General features: G+C 42.8%; 1 protein-coding gene across 1 annotated transcript in view; it reads right to left on the bottom strand.

Moving 5' to 3' along the window:
• The window catches only part of LOC132888301 (hydrocephalus-inducing protein homolog), a 245,581-nt gene that overhangs the window by 74,940 nt on the left and 145,489 nt on the right, over positions 1–25,152 (bottom strand). Inside the window, 3 exon segments of the mRNA XM_060924370.1 lie at positions 11,738–11,938; positions 20,367–20,494; positions 20,591–20,727. Of these exon segments, the coding sequence (XP_060780353.1) occupies positions 11,738–11,938; positions 20,367–20,494; positions 20,591–20,727 (466 nt within the window).

Below are 25,152 nucleotides of genomic sequence, written 5' to 3'. Positions count from 1 at the left end.
ACGGCACGGCTCAGCCGCGTTTGTAGTGGAAAAGCGGCATTAGTCCATGAGCCAGACCCCAAATTTTGAGAGATTGGTACCACTCTGTGCGGCAAATTTTAACTGTCATTTTCTAACAGGGGGTGCCTCTGGACTACAAAAATGCATGGTAGCAATGCTGATCGAGTAGCTTATGTCCTGGAGCTTTATTCGTTTTCCACAAGTATGCCATTTTTCTCAAAAAATTGGAATATTGTCTAAAATATAACTCTTAACTTAAAACAATTATGTGTCAGAACACTCCTGGTGAGTATACACACATAACGAAAGATAAATTTAAGTGCTAAATTTTTTTAATATGCTTTTCTCCATGACATTTACCAAACTTGCATCAAAAATGACAGTTGTTTTGATTTTCCATTCTTATAAAAATACATTTGCTTAGTAACATAGTGTTAAACACCCTTGAATTTACTTATTTGCTCTGATTTGTGTCCTATATGTTTAGGCAACATTTGGTCCATGATAACTTTCGCAAGTATATTTGGAACGAATATATCAATGCTCAAGCGCTAAGTGATTGAGTTATGAAATTTGGTATATATTTTGATAGAACAATAGAAACTAAATTATTAACATGGTATTAAGAACATGTATAGGCTTTGAACTTTGCATATTAAAATACAGGAATTCATTATCTATAAAGGAAATGGCATACCATAGACATGCCACAGGCATGTCACAAAACATTTTACTTGTTACACATTTATGTTACCACTAATATAAGCATGGTGTAATGCATTTTGCAAAACAAAAATTACTCTGAACTACATGCTATAACCACAAAAGGTAAACATTGCAATTATAAGTCATCTTACAATAAAGCTTTCTTGTGATGTTATGGAACTACATCAAGTTTTAAGCAATTTCTTATGCAAGAGGTGGATACTTATCTGCAAAAGACCGTAAAACAACAACAACATAGTATTAATATCAGTTTAAGTTGCATACTTGTGCATAGATATTCAGACCCAATAGTCAGTCATGTATTACATAGTCCTCGGTCAAGTCATCATCAGATTCATCACTCTATTCACAGTTTTTATCAGAGTTTGCATCCCGGGTCTGATTGCTGCAGGTTTTCAAAGAACATAGTTCAGTACATTCTCATCCATTTGCAAGGCATTTTGCATGAAGGCATTTTGCATGATCTAGTACACAGTGAGTGTTTCCAGACACCTGCTTGGAAGTTAGCATGTTGGCAGTGTTTGTACAAGGATGATGCAGAGGGAGGAATCTGCCAAAACTCTGCTTCTCCTTTTCTTGCACAGAACAGGTGGTAGTGAAGCTCATTTACTTGTTGTTGGTGCCCTGACATTATACATGTGGCAGGTAAAAACCTGCAGTTGATGGAAAAGCTGCTGGCTCAGTTTCCACTCCTTCCCAGGTTCCTCAAGGGCTTCTTGATCAACACAATGGGGGGCATACCAGGAGTCCCTGGTTGCCTTGAACACACAGGTGTGGTGACCCAGCTCATCAGGGAAGCAAGAGAGGGCAGAGGAAACCTGGCTATACTGTGGCTGGACCTTACCAATGCCTACCCCTAACCATGGCCCCATAAGCTGGTTGAGGTCATGTTGGAAAAACATCACATACCCCAGAAGGTGAAATAACTCATCCTGAACTACTACAGCAGGTTCAGCTAGAGAGTCTCTTCTGGCCAGTTAACATCAGACTGGCACCAGCTGGAAGTGGGGTTAATCACTGGGTGTACCACCTCAGTAACCCTGTTCACACTGGCAATGAACATGCCGGTCAAGGCAGTAGAAAGGGAATGTTGGGGCCCTCTCAGCAAGTTGGAAGTAAGGCAGCCCCTAATAAGAGCCTTCATGGATGACCTCACAGTGACATCAACTGTGCCAGGTGGATCTTTCAGGGGTTAGAGAAACTCATGTCATGGGCATGCATGAGTTTAAAACCTGCAAAGTCCAGGTCCTTGGTTCTGAAGAGAGGGAAGATCACAGACAAATTACGCTTCAGACTGGGAGAAGTACAGATTCCAACAGTCATGGAATAACCAGTGAAGAGCCTTGGGAAAGTCTTCAACTGCAGCCTGAAGGACACAGACTCCATCAAAGCAACTAGTGCTGGAGGTCTGGTTAAGAGTATCAGACAAGTCTGGACTCCCTGGAAGATACAAGGCCTGGGTCTACCAACATGGAATCCTCCCAAGAATCGTCTGGCCTCTGTTTATCTATGAAGTCCCCATGACCATTGTGGAATGTTTGGCGTGCAAGATAAACAGCTATCTACACAGATGGCCGGGTCTGCCACGCAGCCTGAGCAGCATCACGCTAGAGCCCTGCACTCCCGCGGGAGTCCCGCGGGACTCGCAGGACCCGCCGCAAAGCAGTGCGGCGCGGGACAAATTTTGAAAGCTCATGCGGGCGCGGGCGGGACCAGAAGTGCACATATGCGCGCGCGGGCGGGAGCGGGAGTGCACATATGCGCGCGCAGGCGAGAGCCGTGATAAGCTGCAGTCCCGCTAACTAAAAACGTGTTTGAAATAAAATTTATAAATTATTAATTTATGTCTATCATATATAATTTGTGCTGGATATTTTATTTGGCATTAATAAAAATATTTTAAGATGCCTAAATTTGCAGAGAGTGTCAGATTGCCAGATTGAGTGAGGAATGGCATCTTAAATTTGCCATTGATCACTTGCCTTGCCTAACAGGAAATCCTTTTGGTCACTCTAATGACTCGCAGTTCACACCCAGCCTCCAATGACCCACACTAACATGATGCCTCAATGACACCTTAGATGAGCTGGTCATCAGAATTATGATTCTGATTCTGATCCAGGAGAGGATAAATATCTCTCGTTCGTTTCTCGATTCTTTTCCTCTTCCGTGTTTGAGATCTCCGATCATGGCAGAAGAGCAGAGCTCCTTTACTGAATCTCACAGTGCTTCAAAAGTTGTTATTATTATTATTATTATTATTATTGCTGTAAAAAATGTCGCGTTATTATCGCGTTAACTTGACTCAATTTTAACGGCGATAATTTTTTTTTTATCGCGAGATTAATGCTCTGTGACATGATGTAGGTTTTTCATAAGCTTTTGAAACTAGTAGAGATGGGATTTATGGCTCTTTGATGGGATCCGCATCTTTGTGATCTGTTCTTTGAAAAGAGCCGTTCAAAAGACTGGCTCATTTGGCTCTTTTTAAATATTTATTCAGTTTTAAGAAGACAGCGTCTGTAAACTCAATGCTATCCCAGAAATCCTTCCTGTAATATGCAAATTTGGCTGCCTCTGATTGGACAGCGCGATGCATCAACAGGCAGAAAGTGTAAAAGTACGAAATGTGTTAAGTGAGATGAAATGGTAAAGATCAGATTCAATGCAATATTTATCAATGAACAACTTAAAGTTAATATAATAGTGTACTTTATATTATAATCAAGCATGTCAAGCCTACCGTCACTGTGTAACCTACAGTGTCTCTCTGATAGAGCTGTAGACTAACTCAAGCAGTAAATCACTTCACTGAGTGAAGTGGAAGAAGAGTGAAGTTCACTCCTCTTGCTAGCTCTGCTTTGCAATAATAAAAAAAAAAACACCCTTGGTAAAAAGCACTTTTTTATGCTGATTGGAGAATTACAATGGTTTCTCATGTGATAAAAATGTGCGATTCGCGATTAAATATTTTAATCGCTTGACAGCAGTAATTATTATTATTATTATTATTAGAGACACTACATGCTGAATTCAGGAACAAGGTAAATAATAATGAACGTGAGCTGTAGATATTTATGCTCAAATCCACTCAAAGTAGGGGGCGGGGCACCATCACGCTGTGTCAAGACAAGAACTTTCCTGAGAAATAACGCGAACGTCTGCATCATGCGGGATTTGCAGGCGGGGGCGGGAGCGGGACAAAATATGGCAGGCGCGGGCGGGAGCGGGACTGAAAATCATAATTTTTTTGTGGGCGCGGGTGAGAGCAGGACTGAAAATCATAATTCTTTGCGGGCGCGGGCGGGAGCGTGACTGCACAATGCGGGCGTGGGCGGGAGCGGGACTGAAAAATCTGACCCGCGCAGACCTCTACATCACGCTGTATGGAAACAGCAACAAGCTCAGACTCCTGTTTAGCTCAGTCAGGGAGGAGTTCATTGTGGCACATACACGGGAACATGTGCAGTACACAGAATCCAGAAACACCAAAGTATCCGGTGCAGGGATTGTTGTGAGGATGGGGAGGAAGTGGAGGGCAGCAGAGGTAGTCCGGCAGGCAGAAACTCGGCTGAAGCACAAGGCCATCCTTGGGAGTGTGGTGCAGGGCAGAGCTGGACTCGGGAGCCTACCAAAGATCTCATATGACTCTGCTAGTGGGAAGGAGAGGCAGAGGCAGGTGCAGGAGGAGATGCAAGCTTCAGTGGAGGAAGAGCAGTGCAGCAGAGCAGTGGCCATGCAGAAGCAAGGTGCCTGGATGAAGTGAGAACAGGCAATGGAGTGTCACCTGGAAGAACATCTGGAAGTGGAATCCCTAAAGAATCAATTTCTTGATTCAGGGTGTCTACGACATCCTTCCCAACCCATCCAACCTGTTCACATGGGGCAAAGTAGAAACACCTGCATGACCCCTGTATTCCAAGACAGGAACCTTTGAGCACATCCTAAGCAGCTGCTCCAAGGCATTGAGTGATGGCTGGTATTGCTGAAGACATGACCAGGTCCTCAAGTCCATTGCTGAGGCAATCAGCAAGGGGGTCAAGGACAGCAGGTACACCTGTACTGCAGCCAAGGCCATCCACTTTGGTAAGGAAGGACAGGTGCAGAAGAGAACACCAAAAGATTGCTCTGTAGGTTTACTCTCCACAGCCCCAGACTGGATGATGATGGTTGGCCTGGGGAGGCAGCTGAAAATTCCACCACACATCACCCAGTCCACAATGAGACCTGACATCATCTTAGTCTCAGAGGCCACAAAGCAGCTGATGATGCTGGCACTAACAGTACCCTAGGAGGAGAAGATGGAGGAGACTTGAGAGAGGAAGGGGGCGAGATACCAGGAGCTGGTGGAGAATTGCCGGAGGAATTGGTGGCAGCCCAGATGTATGTCAGTGGAGGTGGGCTGTAGTGGATTTGCTGGTCACTCCCTGCACAAGGCCCACAGAACCCTGTGCATAATCGGTGCCAGCAGAAGAGCCATTGGTAACAACATGGAGGTGGTAGAGAGAGCATCCAGATGGCTCTGGTTGAAGAGGGGGGAGCAGTGGGGGCAGCAGAATGCCACTAGGACACAGGACGAGGTTTGGTCAGCCTTGGTCGGGTCGTTTGGAAGGGGGTGTCTGTTGTAAGACCTGAAACACCCAATGACTCCATGAAACAACACTGATGATGCATCCTAATGTGTGCATGAAAGGATGCTTTGGAGAACTGATGGCTTTGATTATTCTTGAGTTTTAAGGCAGCCACTTTTCCTCTTGCTGCAAAAGCACGGACAGTATCACATCCAATAATCATGTGCAGCCCAATAAGAGCTTTACAGGTTTGAGGCCCAAGAACATTTGCCACTTTTGCAATGTCTGTGTACTTTATTCTTGTTTGAGTTCCAGTCTTCAGATAGATATCACAGGGAATGTCCACACTGAATGCAACACATAGGACAAAAACATCTGTGTCTTCAGAAACTCTGTACTGCCTCATAGCCACTAGATGCTGAATGCTTAGCATGAAGCAGGAGCCTTGTGTCTGCTCTCCTCACATATAGACTTAAATTCATCAACTTCCATGGACCCATTTTCAGACATCTTGTAACAGATCTCCCTAGTTGCGATGCACAGTGCCTTTCCAACATACCTTTTGTAATGTTGTGGTTTCCTCCACTCATCCACCAGAAACTGGATAAGGCTCAACTTATTACTTCAGATGGAAAGGAATTTGTGCCATTGCTTTACACTGTGCTCAGGTGCAATTTTCTTGAACTTGTTTGAGTCATCTGCCCCTTGTCTGTCTGCCTGCAGTCTTGATAGATTCATTTCTGTAGGTATCAAAGACAAACTCTATCTAGGTGTCAAAGACAACAGGCACAGGAAGACCTTTCAGCCATAATGTGTAAGTGCATGACTGGCAACTTCAGTGAATATCTTTTTTTAGTTTCCACGAATCCTCTGGATTAAAGACATGCCATCTATGAGGCAGGCAGAATTCCTGAGGATGGATTCAGTTGGTGTGACATTCTTCTGTATCTCTTTGGCTAAGGCAGGCTTGCTTGTTTTCCATAATGAGTCATCAGATGCTGCCAGCGCCCACAGCCAAAGGCCGAGGGGTTGTTTCAGCACCTCCTTCATATCCAGGCTTCAGCTCTGTGCTATTCTGATCATGTGAGCAAAGGAGTTCCTGTCAACTCACAAAATTACCTATTTCGTAGGGTTCTCATTTGCTTTTGTTTTCTTCTGGATCTCAGTGAAGGTTTTGAGATTCAGTTTGGAAAGAGGCTCATTGAATTTCTTTCTGGGAGGACTGGGCTGCAGCCTTTCTTCCCTGAAAGTTTTATATGCCTTATCACCAATTTCTTTTGCTGGAAGAAGGTCTGTGGCAACTTCTACTGATGCTACCCATCCACTGGAGACACAAGCCAGATCCATCTCATTGGCAAAGGGGTTAAGCCAGCTGATGTCCACTATATCTACAAGACTCATAACATCATTCTCATCCTTGAGTATCCTTGTTTGTTGAAGGTCCTTGTGGTCATTAGAATGTTTCAAGCTGGGTGAATCCTTCAGCATTCTCAGATATGAGCTCCGATATTCTGCTGTAAGACAGTCGCATTGGAGTGTTCCAGTTTTCAAACTAAAGCCCTTTGTGCCACAAGCTGTTTGGATATCTTTGTTCACAGTCTCCTCTACTGTTTGAGACACAGATATTTTGCCAAAGGGATTTTCTTCTCCAATTTAAACAGAAAAGCCGTCTGCCTCCATGTATTGATGGACGTCTGGGTGCTCTGTATGAAGGTTTGTCATCTCTGCATAATAAGATGAAGGGTACCTTGCATGGTTTATCTTCTCATCAGCAAAGTACCAAGGAATCATATTGTGAATGGAAAAAAGATTCAGTTTCCAATCTCCTTCCTTAGAGGATCTCACTAAGTTCAATACTATCTCTACCATATCTACATAGCTCATCCAGAATCTGGCAAGAGTACCATTTTCAGAGTGAAGAAATTCCATGTACTTATCAAAGAATTCTGAGATTGCTTTGAAGTATGCATCCTGCAGCAATTCAGTGAAGGATTCAGGACATAGATTTTCACACAGAAATTATATTGAACAGCAGTACATTTATCCGGTATTCCATTCCAGACTGTTCTGCACATTATCCAACGTATCCAGAATGTTTTTGTTGACATATTTTATCAGTCAAAAGCTACTCTTTTGGCAAAGCGATCATGCATTTTATTTTATTTTTTTACTTCATGTGAACTATTGAACAAAGCTTGATAGGTAGTGTTTTGCCCCATCGAGTGGGACCGACCAAATGTCTGGCTCGTGGACTAACTCCTGATTTTCAGCAGAATGTGATTTCTCCACTTGTCTAATCACAGCGCACCATTCAAATATGGAAACAGTAATAGCAGCTCCCACTAATTGCCAACATTGCAGAGAATCCCTGTCCTTTAGTGAGATTTTGAATGAAATACATAAATAACTTTTAATGGAATCAAACATTTGTGATCCTAATATTTTATATTATTATTCCAGTCGAGAATGTGGTCCAGTGTTATTTTATACTTTGAGCACACCTGACTCTTCCTGGGATACACACACACACACACACACACACAGGGTTAGTCAAAATTATGTGAACACTAATAAATTATTTTTCTCCTGAAGATGGATGTACGCCATTAATGACAGATTAAATGGTACTGTTGCTCGCTGGTTTTTGTGTGTTGAACATGATGGCGAACAGGTTGAGACCGTCCAGTAAATCATCTTGTACATATGATGTATGTTTTTTGTGAATTAAGTGTTAACATAATTTTGACTAACCCTGTGTGTGTGTGTGTGTGTGTGTGTGTGTGTATATATATATATATATATATATATATATATATATATATATATATAAACTGCACCTAAAAGCAGAGCTCCTGATGACTGTAAAATGTGTTTGTAAATAATCCCATGTTATTTAAAAAAAAAAGAAAAAAAAGCTAATTAAAAGTAAGCACTAGATAAAAACCCATGTCTCCTTATGTTAAAAAAAAAAAAAAAATTCAAATTTCTTTGTCCGGTGGTCAACTGTTTGAGATGTTGTCTCGCATTTATGATTAGGTACCTTGTGGTCGCAAAAGCTATTAAAAATCAGGTCGATGCGTTACCATATTCTGTGCACCCTACACACAACACATACACCTCAGGACTGTGCACCTTACACATAACACATACACCTCAGGACTGTGCACCTTACCTTACCTTGCAATACTTCATAGTGTGTAATATTTTATTTTATAATGTGACTCTCTTCGTGCAATACTTTATAATGTGACTCTCTCTGTGCAATACTTTATAATGTGCAATACCTCACTCCATAATGTGAAACACAACACATACACCTCAGGACTGTGCACCTTACCTTACCCCCCTTACACCCTCTCCTTTTTTTTTTTTCTCTACACGCTGTTTTGCACTGTTATTGGAGTTGCTTTTAATCTCATTGTACATGTGTATAGTGATAATAAAGGCATTCTATTCTCTTAAGTATGGAGCTTCACTCCATGCCCAGGGAGCGCCGCTATGAATTTAACTGTACATGTTGTACGAGGTGTCCAAACTTCTAAATTTATTGTTCAGAATAAAAAGTTTGTCGGTGGCACGGTGGTGTAGTGGTTAGCACTGTCGCCTCACAGCAAAAAGGTTCTGGGTTCGAGCCCAGCGGCCGGCGAGGGCCTTTCTGTGCGGAGTTTGCATGTTCTCCCCGTGTCTGCGTGGGTTTCCTCCGGGTGCTCCGGTTTCCCCCACAGTCCAAAGACATGCAGGTTAGGTTAACTGGTGACTCTAAATTGACCGTAGGTGTGAATGTGAGTGTGAATAGTTGTCTGCGTCTATGTGTCGGCCCTGTGATGACCTGGCGACTTGTCCAGGGTGTACCCTGCCTTTCGCCAGTAGTCAGCTGGGATAGGCTCCAGCTTGCCTGCGACCCTGTAGAATAGGATAAAGCGGCTAGAGATAATGAGATGAGAAAAAGTTTGTCTTTAAAAAAAAAAGTTTCCATGTAAACATCTGACTGGGTCTATTAACATTCCTCAGAGCTTTGTATGTAAAAAAGATTGGGGCATGTAGATGACAAGATCCCATGTAATTTGGGAAACTCTGTGGTCCAATATATGAGCGCCTCTGAAAAAATTAGAATATCATAAAGTTTGTTTTTTGGAAACCTCATTATCTCTAGCCGCTTTATCCTGTTCTACAGGGTCGCAGGCAAGCTGGAGCCCATCCCAGCTGACTACGGGCGAAAGGCGGGGTACACCCTGGACAAGTCACCAGGTCATCACAGGGCTGACACATAGACACAGACAACCATTCACACCTACGGTCAATTTAAAGTCACCAGTTAACCTAACCTGCATGTCTTTGGACTGTGGGGGAAACCGGAACAAACCCACGTGGACACGGGGAGAACATGCAAACTCTGCACAGAAAGGCCCTTGCCGGCCACGGGGCTCGAACCCGGACCTTCTTGCTGTGAGGCAACAGCGCTAACCACTACACCAGCGTGCTGCCCTGTTTTTTGGAAATTTAATTCAAAAAGGTAAACTTTCATATATTCTCTATTCATTACACATAATGTGAAATATTTTAAGCCTTTGTTTTAATTTGGATAATTATGGCTTATAGCTCATGCAAATCAGAAATCCAGTATCTCAAAATATGAGAATATTTCATTTTGAGTTTGAGTAAAACAGTATAAATACCTCTCTTGGGCTAGTTCAGCACACGCAACCGCAATCATGGGAAAGACTGATAATTTCACAGTTCTCCAGAGAACAATGATCGATACCCTCCACAAGGAAAATAAGCAAGAAAGTAAAGAAAGAAGGTCATTGATGAAAAGGCTGGCTAGAAAAGGTGCAAAAGCAACAGGGATGACCACAGTCTTGAGAGGATTATCAAGAAAAGTCAATTCAAGAATGTGGCAGAGATTCACAAGGAGTGGATTGAGGCTGGTGTCAGTGCATCAAGAGCCACCATGCACAGATGTCTTCAGGAAAGGGGCTACAACTGCATCCCGAATATCAAACCATTCCTGAACCAGAGAGAATGTTAGAAGCGTCTTACCTGGGCTAAGGAGAGAAAGAACTGCACTGTTGCTCAGGGGTCCAAAGTCCTCTTTTTAGATGAAAGCATTTCATCTAAATCTAAGTGTTGCATTTCATTTGGAAATTAAGGTCCTAGAATCTGGAGGAAGAGTGAAGAGGCAAAAAAATCCAAGGTGTTTGAAGTCCAGTGTGAAGTTTCTACAGTCTGTGATGATTTGGGGCGCCATGTCATCTGCTATTGTATCAAGTCCAAAGTCAAGGCAGCCATCAACCAGGAAATTTTAGAGCCCTTCATGCTTCTATCTGCTGACAAGCTTTCTGGAGATGCTGATTTCCTTTTCCAGCAGGACTTGGCACCTGCCCATAGTGCCAAAACTACTATCAAATGGTTTACTCACCATGATATTACTGTGCTTGATTGGCCAGCCAACTCGCCTGACCTGAACCCCATGGAGAATCTATGAGGTACTGTCAAGAGGAAGATGAGAGACACCTGACCCAAAAACACAGACAAGCTGAAGGCCACTATCAAAGCAACCTTGGCTTCAATAACAGCTCAGCAGTTGCACAGGCTGATTGCCTCCATGCTACACCACATTGATGCAGTAAATCATGGTAAAGGAGCCCCAACCAGGTACTGAGGGTATAAATTAACAGACTTTTCAGAAGTTGGACATTTCTGCTTTGTAAATCCTTTTTAGATTGATCTTAGGAAATATTTGAATAATTTGATATTGGATTTCTGATTTTCATGAGCTATAAGCAATAATCATCAAAATTAAAACAAAAAAGGTTTGCGATATTTCACTTTACGTATAATGAATATAGAATATATGAAGGTTTACCTTTTTGAATTAAATTACGAAAAAAACTTTCAGGATTTATTAATTTTTTGAGATGCACTAGTCAGAGAAGTTTAGAGGCTGTCATTTGTGTAAATCAACTTTACTTCTTGTTTCTATTTATATTTCACTCACACACAGTTATTGATGTAATGGATTTATAGCATTTTGAGAAAAATGTATTATGGATATATCGCATTTTGGGAAAAAAAAAGTTTTAAATAAAATTTTAAAATTAAAATTGAGAATTTCATTTTTAATGTTATTACAATCTGATTGTTATATTAAACTTTCCAACAGAAAATAGTGGTTTTCATGCTCCCAATTTTTTTGGTAAAGAACATATATTTTTCTTAAGTTTATGACAGTGGATTTACAGCGTTCTGGAACCAAACTCTTCATATATCACAAATGCAGCTCTCCTTTGTTTGTTTGTGTGTGTGTGTGTGTAAGATCATTTGCCAGAATATTATTGACATATCATTTAACAAATGGCCTTATCCAGGGCAACTTGCACATTGTACAGTATACATAACGAAAACACACTACATAAGCCACAACCATTTTCCCTTAGTACCTTTGACTTCCTCTTGGTTTGTTCCTCCTCTTTGATGCTCCACTTGCAGGGTACTGGCTCAAGGTTGTGCAGCTGCATTGTTGCCACTTTACACATGCCACAGTGAACACTATCAAACTCTAACATGTTAGTGGAGGTGGTTACTGAGGGCTTCATGATGACTGCATGTAGACGGACTTGCACTGTAGGACCCCCCAACACCTATACATGACAAAATATACATTCAGAAATCAGTTGGGGAAATAATTGCACCCTAATACAGATATATAGGCATTGCCTAAAAACAAAGCTCCCGATGAGTGTATGAGCAAAATATTTGCAAGGGCATAAAATCAACCTGAATGCAATAATAATATTTAAATAAAATTGGCTGGTGTTGAGTGGCATGTCAGATATATTCCATTCAGACACATGATAGTGTCTTGCAAAAGTATTCATCCCCCTTGGTGTTTGTCCTGTTTTGTCACATTAAAAGCTGGAATTAAAACTGATTTTTTGGGGGGGTTAGCACCATTTGATTTACACAACAACATGCCTACCACTTTAAAGGTGCAAATTGTTTTTTTTTTTGTGACAAAAACAATAAGGTGAAAAAACAGAAATCTGGAGGGTGCATAGGTGTTCACCCCTTTCATATGAAACCCCTAAATAAGGGCTGGTCCAACCAATTAACTTCATAAGTCACATTATTTGATTAAGATCCACCCATGTGCAATCAAAGTGTCATATGATCTGTCACATGATGTCTGTGTAAATCAACCTGTTCTGGAAGGACCCTGACTCTGCAACACGACTAAGCAAGCAACATGAAAACCAAGGAGCACTCCAAACAGGTCAGAGACAAAGTTGTGGAGAAGTATAGATCAGGGTTGGGTTTTTATATATATAAAAATCCCAAGCTTTGAATATCCCATGGAGCACCATTAAATCCATTATAGCAAATGAGTGTGAATGGTTGTTTGTCTCTGTGTCAGCCCTGCGATGACCTGGCGAATTGTCAAGGGTGTACCCCACCTCTCGCCCATAGTCAGCTAGGATAGGCTCCAGCTTGTCTGCAACCCTGTGGAACAGGATAAGCGGGTACAGATAATGGATGGATGGATGGATGGATGGATGGAAAGAATATGGCACCACTACAAACCTGACAAGAGAAGGCCACCCACCAAAACTCACAGACCGGGCAAGGAGGGCATTAATCAGAGATGCAACAAAGACACCAAAGATAACACTGAAGGAGCTGCAAAGATCTACAGTGGCGATGGGAGTATCTGTCCATAGAACCACTTTAAGCTGTATACTCCACAGAGCGGGGCCAGAAAAAAAAGAAAACATGTCTGGAGTTTGCCCAACAGCATGTGGCAGATGAGACTAAAATTTAACAATTTGGCCATCATGGGAAACGCCATGTGTGGCGCAAACCCAACACTTCCCATTAGCCTGAAAACACCATTCCTACAGTGAAACATGGTGATGGCAGCATCATGCTGTGGGGATATTTTTCATCTGCAGGGACAGGAAAGCTGGTTAGGATTGAAGGAAAGATGGATGGCCATCAAATACAGGGCAATTCTGGAGGAAAACCAGTTTGAGTCGGCCAGAGGTTTGAGACTGGGATGAAGGTTCACATTCCAGCAGGACAATGACCCTAAACATACTGCTAAAGCTATACTGGAGTGGTTTAAAGGGAAACATTTAAATGTCTTGGAATGGCCTAATCAAAGCCCAGATCTCAATCAAATTGAGACTCTGTGGCATGACTTGAAGATTGCTGTACACCAACACAACCCATCTAAATTGAAGGAGTTGGAGCAGTTTTGCCTTGAGGAATGGGGAAAAATCCCAGTGGCTAGATGTGCTAAGCTAATAGAGACATACCCCAAGAGACCTGCAGCTGTAATTGCAGCAACAGTTGGCTCTACAAAGTATTGACATTGGGGGTGAATACCTATGCACACTCCAGATTTCTGTTTTTTCATCTTAATTTGTTTGTGTTACAATAAAAAAATTGCACCTTGAAAGTGGTAGGCATGTTGTGTAAATCAAATGCTGTTAACCCACCAAATATTCATTTTAATTCCAGCTTGCAATGTGACAAAATAGGACAAACATGAAGGTGAATGAATACTTTTGCAAAACACTGTATTGAACGAGTCAAATACAAGATAAATATCTTGCTAGCTGAATGGAATATATATGATACACCATGAAAAAAAGCCATAATAATAATCTCATCTCATCTCATTATCTCTAGCCACTTTATCCTGTTCTACAGGGTTGCAGGCAAGCTGAAGCCTATCCCAGCTGACTACGGGCAAAAGGTGGGGTACACCCTGGACAAGTCGCCAGGTCATCACAGGGCTGACACATAGACACAGACAACCATTCACATCTACGGTCAATTTAGAGTCACCAGTTAACCTAACCTGTATGTCTTTGGACTGTGGGGGAAACCGGAGCACCCGGAGGAAACCCACGCGGACACGGGGAGAACATGCAAACTCCGCACAAAAAGGCCCTCGTCGGCCACGGGGCTCAAACCCGGACCTTCTTGCTGTGAGGTGACCGCGCTAACCAGTACACCACCGTGCCACCCTAATAATAATAATCTCATCTCATCTCATTATCTCTAGCCGCTTTATCCTTCTACAGGGTCACAGGCAAGCTGGAGCCTATCCCAGCTGACTACGGGCGAAAGGCGGGGTACACCCTGGACAAGTTGCCAGGTCATCACAGGGCTGACACATAGATACAGACAACCATTCACACTCACATTCACACCTACAGTCAATTTAGAGTCACCAGTTAACCTAACCTGCATGTCTTTGGACTGTGGGGGAAACCGGAGCACCTGGAGGAAACCCACGCGGACATGGGGAGAACATGCAAGCTCCGCACAAAAAGGCCCTCGTCAGCCACGGGGCTCAAACCCGGACCTTCTTGCTGTGAGGTGACAGCGCTAACCACCACCGTGCCGCCCTAATAATAATAATAATAATAATAATAATAATAATTATTATTATTATTATTATAATACATACACACTCTTTTCCAGTTTTTTGACGTCCATTGGTATGTTTTTCTCTTGTAAACAGAGGGGAACCTTCAGGGTCTTCTTGGCCTTCAGAAAAGGCCCAAACATTACAGAATTTCAAATCTCATATTTAGTTTATTTCATTATTTAATTGCTTTCATTCTTTCATAATTTCATTATCATTATTCTCTTTTAAATCTCCCAAAGTCCAACCCCTCGTCCTTGTTGCGGGAGATGGAAACAGCTAAAGCTGGCCAACAGGGCTCTGGTCAAGCTGCATAGGCCAATCATTCATGCAGTGGATTGTATTGGATTACAGAATCATTGACTCGGGAGAAGCTAACCCAAGACAGGACAAGATGGAGGAGGGAGATCACCGATGGCCTATGCTCCAGGAGGAGCTAAGGGCCTAAGTGAGTAAGTATTCTCTTCTAATTCTAATTTGGCCTCATTTTCTATTACATTTGCTTCAGAAATGAAAGGGTTACTGTCCTGAAAACATTAAAATATAGTTATCCAATTAGATTTTGTTTGTTGTCGCTAGGCTGAGAAGAGTTTAGAGCTGGCTCACTCGTTGGTTGACCGGCTAGTGGCCTAGTGGTAGCGTGTCCGCCTCTCGATCGGGAGGTCGTGAGTTCTAGTCGGGTCATACCAAAGACCATCATAAAAATGGTACCTACTACCATCTAGCAAGGCACGCTGCAATACAGATGCGAGTGGGGAGTCAAACTCTTGTGGATACCAGAGGACTAGCCCCCCTCTGTAACCCTAGCTATGTAATAGGCAAGAGGCTGAGGGCTGTGAAACAGAGATCGGCGCCGCCCCCGATGCGCCACTTGGCGTGGAAAAGGGAAGCACACGCACTCGTTGGTTAGAACTTCATTGCTGGGGCAAAAGGCCATGGCAGTGTATGTATATGTAGGAAGTGACAGATGAATTAACCAATCAGATTTTGATTTATAGTGGGAGAGACCAAAAATTTATCACCCTAGGCCTTCTCAAAGGCCAATGGTAGCTTAACCATGAGTCAGCGCTGTCAGCGCAGCAGTGAAATAACCTTCCAGCCAGTGTAGCATTCATCAGGAGTGTTAGTGAATGTTAATAAAGTGGTCAGGCCAGTGCTATCGAGAGTATGTAGCACAGGCTAACGACTGACAAACTAAGATTTCTGTCTCCAGACTCTTCTTCCATGCACATTCGCCCCAGCATTTTTCACTCAGAACTTGAGTATTCATTTCCCTATATAATTTACTTAGTTAATTTTAAAATAAACATCAGCAACTACACACAGTGGAGCTACCTGGTAGCCTGCCGCTAATCCCTTACAAAAGCCCTTGCCCTGTTGCATTTCGCTGTGTCTGGCTAAGTTTTGGCTGAGCTGAAGTCCCAGCTCTAATAGTAATGGTTCACCACTGCTTGTAAATATGTGTGAAGAATAGCTAATGAAGTTTTGGTAGCCTTTTGGGTGTTCAACACATCTTTCTTTTTCCCGGTGAACAAAGAAATGCTTCTGTGCATGTGCAGAGTGATGTAATACACATAGGATAAGTGATATGCTAACAATATTGCATACTATCAAACCAAATGAATGAAACCTGTGAGAAGGGAAGAGAATACATGTTTTTATTCCATCGAAAAAGTGTCCTGTATGTATAATGAACCATCGAATTGTGTAGTGTATTTTGCGTCAGTAAATTGCTGCATTGTCTTCTGACAGTGACACCACAAGACTCCTGATGAGGAATATACAGCGCTGTCCACAATTATTGGCACTCCTTGTAAAGATTAGTAAAAAATCCACCTTTTGGTAAGTAGCTTAATTTCTCACTGAAAAAATGAGAAAAATCCTCCCTTTAATTGAAATAAATTTATTCACAGAAAAACAAATCCTTCATCAAGAAATAATTATTTTCAACAAAAACACATGTGGCATTATTATTGACACCCCTGCATTTGATACTTTGTACATCCTCTCTTTGTCAGTAAAACAGTACAGAGTCCTCCTCTAGTAACAGTTCACAAGGTTGGAGAATACAGAGCAGGGCATCTGAGACCATTCCTCTTTACAGAATCTCTCCAGATCATCCAGGGTCCTAGGCCCTGTTTTATGCACTCTCCTCTTCAGCTCACCCCACAGGTTTTGAGGCTTGCTCATGAGGGACAAAATAAATTTATTAGGGACTGTGGCAGGGGGGATGTGGTCAAGTGTCGGTTTGTGAATGGAGAGCAAGGCCAGGGAAGGTCATCTCATCTCATTATCTGTAGCCACTTTATCCTGTTCTACAGGGTCGCAGGCAAGCTGGAGCCTATCCCAGCTGACTACGGGCGAAAGGCGGGGTACACCCTGGACAAGTCGCCAGGTCATCACAGGGCTGACACATAGACACAGACAACCATTCACACTCACATTCACACCTACGGTCAATTTAGAGTCACCAGTTAACCTAACCTGCATGTCTTTGGACTGTGGTGGAAACCGGAGCACCCGGAGGAAACCCACGCGGACACGGGGAGAACATGCAAACTCCGCACAGAAAGGCCCTCGCCGGCCACGGGGCTCAAACCCAGACCTTCTTGCTGTGAGGCGACAGCGCTAACCACTACACCACCGTGCCGCCTGCCAGGGAAGGTGAGTAGCAAAAAGATCACACCTGTGTTTAATTGATGTGTGTGTGTGTGAGTATGTTTTGCAGTGATGGCCAAGGGCTGATAAGGAGGGAGAGAGCTAAGAAGTGGCACTTCTCCCGACTGTAGCGTTGGTGTGTCTGTTGTGTGTGTACATGTGTGTCACTCACACTTAAAAGCTACAAAGCTAGTTGCAAGAATAAACGTGGAATTGAGTACCACTACCCGCCTGCCCGTGCTTCAATGTTCCACCCACACTCAGGGACTATTACTGGGGCAAATTTATTAATTCATATGTTTAAAATCTTTATTTTTATGTAACACTGCTTTACAACAATGTCTATTGTTAAAAGCGCAATACAAATAAATTGACTTGACAAGTTTTCAATGGGGTTCAGGTCTGGGGACTGAAATGACAATGGCAGAAGCTTTATTCTGTGATTAGCTAACCATTTTTGTGTTGATTTGGACATATGCTCCAGATCATTGTCCTGCTGGAAGATCCAATGACAACTCAATTTTAGTTTCCTGGCTGAGACAGCCAGATTTTGATTTAAAATGTCCTGGAATTTCATAGAGTCCATGATGCCATGTAGCCTAACAAGGTTTCCAGGGCATTTGGAGTAAAAAACAGTCCCAAAACATCACAAAACTTCCACCATATTTTACAGTTGGGATAGGATTCTTTTCGTGATAACCATCCTTCTTTTTATGCCAGCCCACCTTGAGTGTTTCTTGCCAAAAAGCTCCATTTCTGTTACATCAAACCAAAGAACATGGTTCCAGTCAAAGTTGTAGGAGAGTTTCACAAACTTGAGGTGCTTATGTTTGTGGTTAACTGACAGATTTTTTTTTTCTGGCATATCTTCCAAATAATCTGTTGGCATGAAAGTCGCATGAAATCAAATGATTTTCTTTTTGAAGAATGGTTCAATATCCCACCGCAAACTATGCAGGACTATCATAGCAATCGAAGAAAAAACTTAAGGCTCTTCTAGAGTCTGAGTATAACAAGTCCCTCATCCTGATATATTGTTATGTTTCTCTAATATGCATACAGTGGTGCTTGAAAGTTTGTGAACCCTTTAGAATTTTCTATATTTCTGCATAAATATGACCTAAAACATCATCAGATTTTCACACAAGTCCTAAAAGTAGATAAAGAGAACCCAGTTAAACAAAGAAGACAAAAATATTATACTTGGTCATTTATTTATTGAGGAAAATGATCCAATATTACATATCTGTGAGTGGCAAAAGTATGTGAACCTCGAGGATTAGCAGTTAATTTGAAGGTGAAATTAGAGTTAGGTGTTTCCAATCAATGGGCTGACAATCAGGTGTGAGTGGGCACCCTGTTTTATTTAAAGAACAGGGATCTATCAAAGTCTGATCTTCACAACACATGTTTGTGGAAGTGTATCATGGCACGAACAAAGGAGATTTCTGAGGACCTCAGAAAAGGCATTGCTGTTGCTCATCAGGCTGGAAAAGGTTACAGAACCATCTCTAAAGAGTTTGGACTCCACCAATCCACAGTCAGACAGATTGTGTACAAATGGAGGAAATTCAACACCATTGTTACCCTCCCCAGGAGTGGTCGACCAACAAAGATCACTCCAAGAGCAAGGCGTGTAATAGTCGGCAAGGTCACTAAGGACCCCAGGGTAACTTCTAAGCAACTGAAGGCCTCTCTCACATTGGCTAATGTTAATGTTCATGAGTCTACCATCAGGAGAACACTGAACAACAATGGTGTGCATGGCAGGGTTGCAAGGAGAAAGCCACTGCTCTCCAAAAAGAACACTGCTGCTCATCTGCAGTTTGCTAAAGATCACGTGGACAAGCCAGAAGGCTATTGGAAAAAATGTTTTGTAGACGGATGAGACCAAAATAGAACTTTTTGGTTTAAATGAGAAGCGTTATGTTTGGAGAAGGAAAAGACTGCATTCCAGCATAAGAACCTTATCTCAACTGTGAAACATGGTGGTGGTAGTATCATGGTTTGGGCCTGATTTGCTGCATCTGGGCCAGGACGGCTTGCCATCATTGATGGAACAATGAATTCTGAATTATACCAGCCAATTCTAAAGGAAAATGTCAGGACATCTGTCCATGAACTGAATCTCAAGAGAAGGTGGGTCATGCAGCAAAACAACGACCCTAAGCACACAAGTCATTCTACCAAAGAATGGTTAAAGAAGAATAAAGTTAATGTTTTGGAATGGCCAAGTTAAAGTCCTGACCTTAATCCAATTGAAATGTTGTGGAAGGACCTGAAGCGAGCAGTTCATGTGAGGAAACCCACCAACATCCCAGAGTTGAAGCTGTTCTGTACGGAGGAATGGGCTAAAATTCCTCCAAGCCGGTGTGCAGGACTGATCAACAGTTACCGGAAATGTTTACTTGCAGTTATTGCTGCACAAGGGGGTCACACCAGATACTGAAAGCAAAGGTTCACATACTTTTGCCACTCACAGATATGGAATATTGGATCATTTTCCTCAATAAATAAATGACCAAGTATAATATTTTTGTCTCATTTGTTTAACTGGGTTCTCTTTATCTACTTTTAGGACTTGTGTGAAAATCTGATGATGTTTTAGGTCATATTTATGCAGAAATATAGAAAATTCTAAAGGGTTCACAAACTTTCAAGCACCACTGTATACTTAACTGAAGCCTTTTTTAAACACCATGAGCAAGATGCTAAGCCTTCCAGGATTATATTCTTGAAATTTCATCAAAGATAGATATTTCGTAGCATGAAAAGCTAGAAACTGAGTTTTCCTTCATAAGCATAAGAACCTCACTGGTATTTAATAAATAACACCAATAATATTCAGCTACATTTGATTTTGTGTATGGCAGTGAAGCCATGACAGTCATGAAGTCATGGCAGTCAAGTAAAATTATGGATTACATGTGTTCATTACTAAATATCAGTAACTTTCAACACTATGGCAAAGTTACCTGTATAGGCAAGACAGTGCTTGTTTCCCCAAGTTCTAGATTTGCACCTTGTGGATCAAACTTCACTTCAAATGTCTCTGTCTCATAGTAGGGCAGGTTCTTCACCCTGTCCAACTCTGTGCTAAATCCTGGAAAAGATATGAACCAACTGCTGTATGCATTGTTCTGTAAAGATATTTTTTTTGAGAGAGTACACCCAAAAGCTATAAGTTGCCTGAACCAACCTGTTCTTGCCAGAGAAAGGCGTTCAGCTCTGAAGGACACTGGGAGAGGCCCAGTGTTTGTCACTTTCACGATGTGAGTAGAAACTGTGTTGTGAATCACATAACCAAAGTCCAGAATATACTCAGGCAAAATAAACCTGTCAGGATGGTATATGATAAAAACATGTTTCTCTTGAATGGAAGCAAGGATCTTTAATAATCTTCTTATGTAATAATAATAATAATAATAATAATAATAATAAATAATTTCTGTAGCACCTTTCAATATCTCAAGGTTGCTTTACAAGGGGGTGGGACTAAGCAATAACAGAGGAAGAGAAATGTTCATGGAAGAGAAAAGTCTTCAACTGAGATTTGAAAGTTGAGAAAGAAGAGCAGTCAGAGAGATTGAGGAACAGAATTCTAGAGTTTGGGGGTAATGGCACTGAAGTACCTGCCCCACCCCCCATGGTGGAAAGTCTGGTGCATGAGACAGCAAGTAGGTTGTTGCTAGAGGAGCTTAGTGAGCGAGAGGGGGTGTAGGTGGTCAGTAGTTCCTGAAGGTAGATGGGAGTAAGATGATGCAGGGCTTTGAAAGTGATGAGCAAGATTTTTAATTTAATCCGGGACAGAACCGGTAGCCAGTGTAGCTGAGAGAGGATGGGGTAATGTGAGCATTTAGTATGGGTTAGAACTCCAGCTGCAGAGTTCTGAATATACTAACCCCATTTCCAGAAAAGTTGGGATATTTTACAAAATGCAATATAAACGAAAAGCTGTGATTTAATTCACGTGAACTTTTATTTAAATGACAAAAGTACAGAGAAAAGATTTTCAATAGTTTTACTGACCAACTTAAATGTATTTTTTAAATATAAATCAAGTTAGAATTTGATGCCTGCAACACACTCAAAAAAAGTTGGGAAAGAGGCATTATTACCATTGTATTACATCACTGTGGTAGCGGGGGCATGGTTGAGCACTGGCTGTGAATGATGAGGCAGGCTGAACCAGCAGGTACCGTAACATATGATGAGGTGCATCTGTGTCAAATTACTTGCTGTCTATTAACCTGTGCATCTGTGTGTCTTTCAGACAGCCAGGAACGAGAGAGAGAGCTGTGACACCCTGTTTTGTGTGTGTGTGCGCGCGCGCGTGTTTATGTGTCATTATAAGTCATTGAAAAGGGCCAAAATAAAAAGAATACACCTGTTCTGAAGCCTGCTTCCAGTTCCTCTGTTTCCCACGAGTTAAAGAGTTGTTACATTGGTGTCGAAACCCAGGACTGAGGCTCACAGCTCAGCAATTCCCAGCCACCAACATGCTGGAGTACCCCAACCTGAAGCGAGCCATCTTACAGTGGGTCAGCCACGGCCCGGAAGATCAGTGCCAGCGCTTCTGCTCCCTGGCATACAGCGAAGTGGGCCGGCCATTTCCGTTTGCACAACAGCTCTGGGATGCCTGCTGACAGTGGCTGCTGGCCAGCGAGTGCGACATTGAGTCTATCATCGAGCAAGTGACACTGGAGCAGTTCATCACCCAGCTGCTGAGTGACACATCAGCATGGATCTGGTGTCACTGAATGACGTTGCTGGAGGAGGCAGTCCACCTGGTCGAGGACCACCTGGTGGTGTTTCCAGAAGCAGGTGCTGTTACAACTTCTCCTCCCTTTCCCTCCATCTCTCTCACACTTTTGTTTTCTCCTTCCTCTCCCTCTCCCTTTCTTCACCCCTCCCCTACCCCAGCCCCACAGAAACGGGGGCCAATTCCCCCGAAACCTGCTCCCCACACTCGTGTCTGTCCTCATCTTTCGACTCTCCCTTCTCCTTCTGTGTCTGTGCCACCATTAACCCCCCCTCTCTCTCCACAGGTGAACTCATCCATGTCCACCAGAACCGAGAGTGAGCCCGGGCAGGTCTGTAGGCGCAGAGGGAAGGCGGGGAATCAGTGCTTCCACAAGGAGACAGGGGTACTAATTCGCATCTCTGATGCACCACAGACTTCCCCTGATTGAGTGGGGGTGTACAGCATAGTTGTGAGTATTCAAGGGGGTACACATCAGGCTTTGGTGGATTTGGGTTGTAATTAGACCTCCATACATCAAAGTCTGACTCAATGCAAGGCACTGGGAAATGTACATTTGGTGAAGGTTAAATGTGTGCATGGTGATATACACGAATATCTGTTAATGCCCATCACTATTCACTTCCGGGGAGAAAAACATAGCGTGGAGGCGGCGGTTAGTCTGAGCCTCACTCACCTGCTGATTTTGGGAACTGATTGGCTGGGGTTTAAAACATTAATGAAACAGATAGTAGTGGGTGGGTCCTGCAGTAGCATGTCATGGGGGAATCCTGCTGCAATGTTAGCTGGGGAGGTGGTCCCAGGGCTGTCCATGTCAGTACTGCATCATGATGACACAGAGAGTGGGGAAAGCCATCTTCCCTCTCTGAGGAATCCCTTAAGGGACTTCCAATTGGAGCAGGTGCGTGACGAGTCTGAGACATGCTTTTGACCAAGTGAAAGTAATTGATGGCCAAATCCTCCAGCCTAATGTTGCACTTTCCTTCTCATATTTTTGTGTTAATAAGGATAGACTATATTGAGCGATGCAGGACACTCAAACTAAAGAAAAGATGACACAGTTGTTGCTTCTGAAGAGTCATAGGGAACTTTTATTACATGTGGCTGATCATAATCCTATGGCTGGGCACTGGGGTCAGGATAAAACACTAAATCATCTCATGGCCCATTTCTATTGGCCAGGGATTCGTGCCAATGTCCACAGGTGGGGTGTGGCATGTCACAAATGCCAGCTGGTAAATCCAGCAGCCACACCAAAAGCGCCATTGCGCCCATTGCCATTAATTGAGATCCCCTTCGAAAGTATTGGCATGGATCTGATCGGGCCATTAGATTGAGCTGTTTGTTGGTATCGCTTTGTATTAGTCATAGTGGATTATGCAACATAATATCTGGAAGCAGCACCTCTCCGCAATATCTCAGCACACAGTGTTGTGGAGGCACTTCTCCACGTCATCTCCCAAGTTGGGATTCCAAAAGAAATCCTGACTGATCAAGGCACTACTTTTGTCACATACACTGCATAAATTGTATGAATTATTGGGGATTAAGTCAATTCGTACTAGTGTTTATCATCCGCTAATGGCTGGTCAAATGATTTAACCAAACACTTAAGAACATGATTCATAAGTTTATTCACAGGGATGCTAAAACCTGGGACAGGTGGCTAGACCCTTTGTTGTTTGTAGTGCTTGAGGTCCCACAAGGATCCACCAGGTTTTCCCTGTTTGAATTGCTGTATGGGTGCAAGCCCCGTGGTGTCTTAGACATCATTCATGAAAATTGGGAGGAGCCTTCTCAAAGCAAAAATGAAATTCAATACGTTCTTGACCTGAAAGCAAAACTCCACGTACAAACACTATGTTCAGACTGCAACCTGAAACGACCCATATCCGATTTGTTGTGAAATCTGATTTTTTTGTTAGGCCGTTCACATTACCAATTATATGAGACTTGTATGCGATCTCCAATATGAACGGAAAACAACCCAAAAGTGTCCCGCATGCGCAAATTGACACGTAATAAGCACATCTACGTAATACGTAAACAAAAAAAAGCGCACTCTTCAAGTTTGCAAGTAAAGCATGGAGATGAGACGAGACCTGGCGATGTGGTTTTTGTGGCGGCGGTGGAACTCGCACAATAATCTGATTAATGTGGGCAGCAGACTAATGAGACCGAAGGTGTCAAATTACTGGAAATTTCCAGAACAATCTTATAATCTTGTAATACAGGATGATTTAACATCCAGGTCCCTACCAAATCCACCATTAGTTTGATCAATTCTATAAAAGCCTATTTAAATTCTGAAAACTGTACAAATGTTGTTGTTTTCCACCAAAGAGGCGGGATTAGCCAAGCAGAATAGTGACGTTTGTCTCTTGTTGATGACGTGTAGGTCGCATGAATGTGACCTGTCCGGTCAGATTGCAGTCGCATGTGAAAATAACGGATATGCATTGGAATTAGGACCACATATCCAAGCGGCCTGGGTCGCATGTGAAAAAATCGGATCTGTGTCGTTCAGACTGTCAATAACAAATCAGATACAGGTCGCATATGGGCAAAAAAATCGGATATGGGTAATTTCAGGGTGCAGTCTGAACGTAGTCTAAGTCACATAACCCAGGAGAATTTGCTACAGGCCCAAGAACGCTAAACTCGCCTGTACAACAGAGGGGCACGGCTAAGGGAATTTTCACCAGGAGATAAAGTCCTCATTTTACTGCCCACCTCAAGTTCAAAATTGCTTGCCAAATGGCAAGGGCACTTTGAGGTCACATGGAGAATTGGGGAGGTCGACTACGAGGTCAAACGGCCAGATAGGGGCAACACGTCAAATTTACCACCTCAATCTCCTGAAACCGTGGAGAGAGGAGGTACCTGTGGCTCTGGCAATGGTAATTCCGGAGAGGGCAGAGCTGGGACCAGAGGTAAGTCTAGAAAGTGCAGCCCACTTCACCCCAGTCCCCTGTGGAGACCACCTCTTACCGTTCCAG

The sequence above is a fragment of the Neoarius graeffei genome, chromosome 6 (assembly GCF_027579695.1).
Source record: "Neoarius graeffei isolate fNeoGra1 chromosome 6, fNeoGra1.pri, whole genome shotgun sequence".
Lineage (NCBI taxonomy): Eukaryota > Metazoa > Chordata > Actinopteri > Siluriformes > Ariidae > Neoarius > Neoarius graeffei.
Note: the sequence above shows the minus strand (reverse complement) of the source record. Positions and strands in the feature narration are given on the sequence as shown.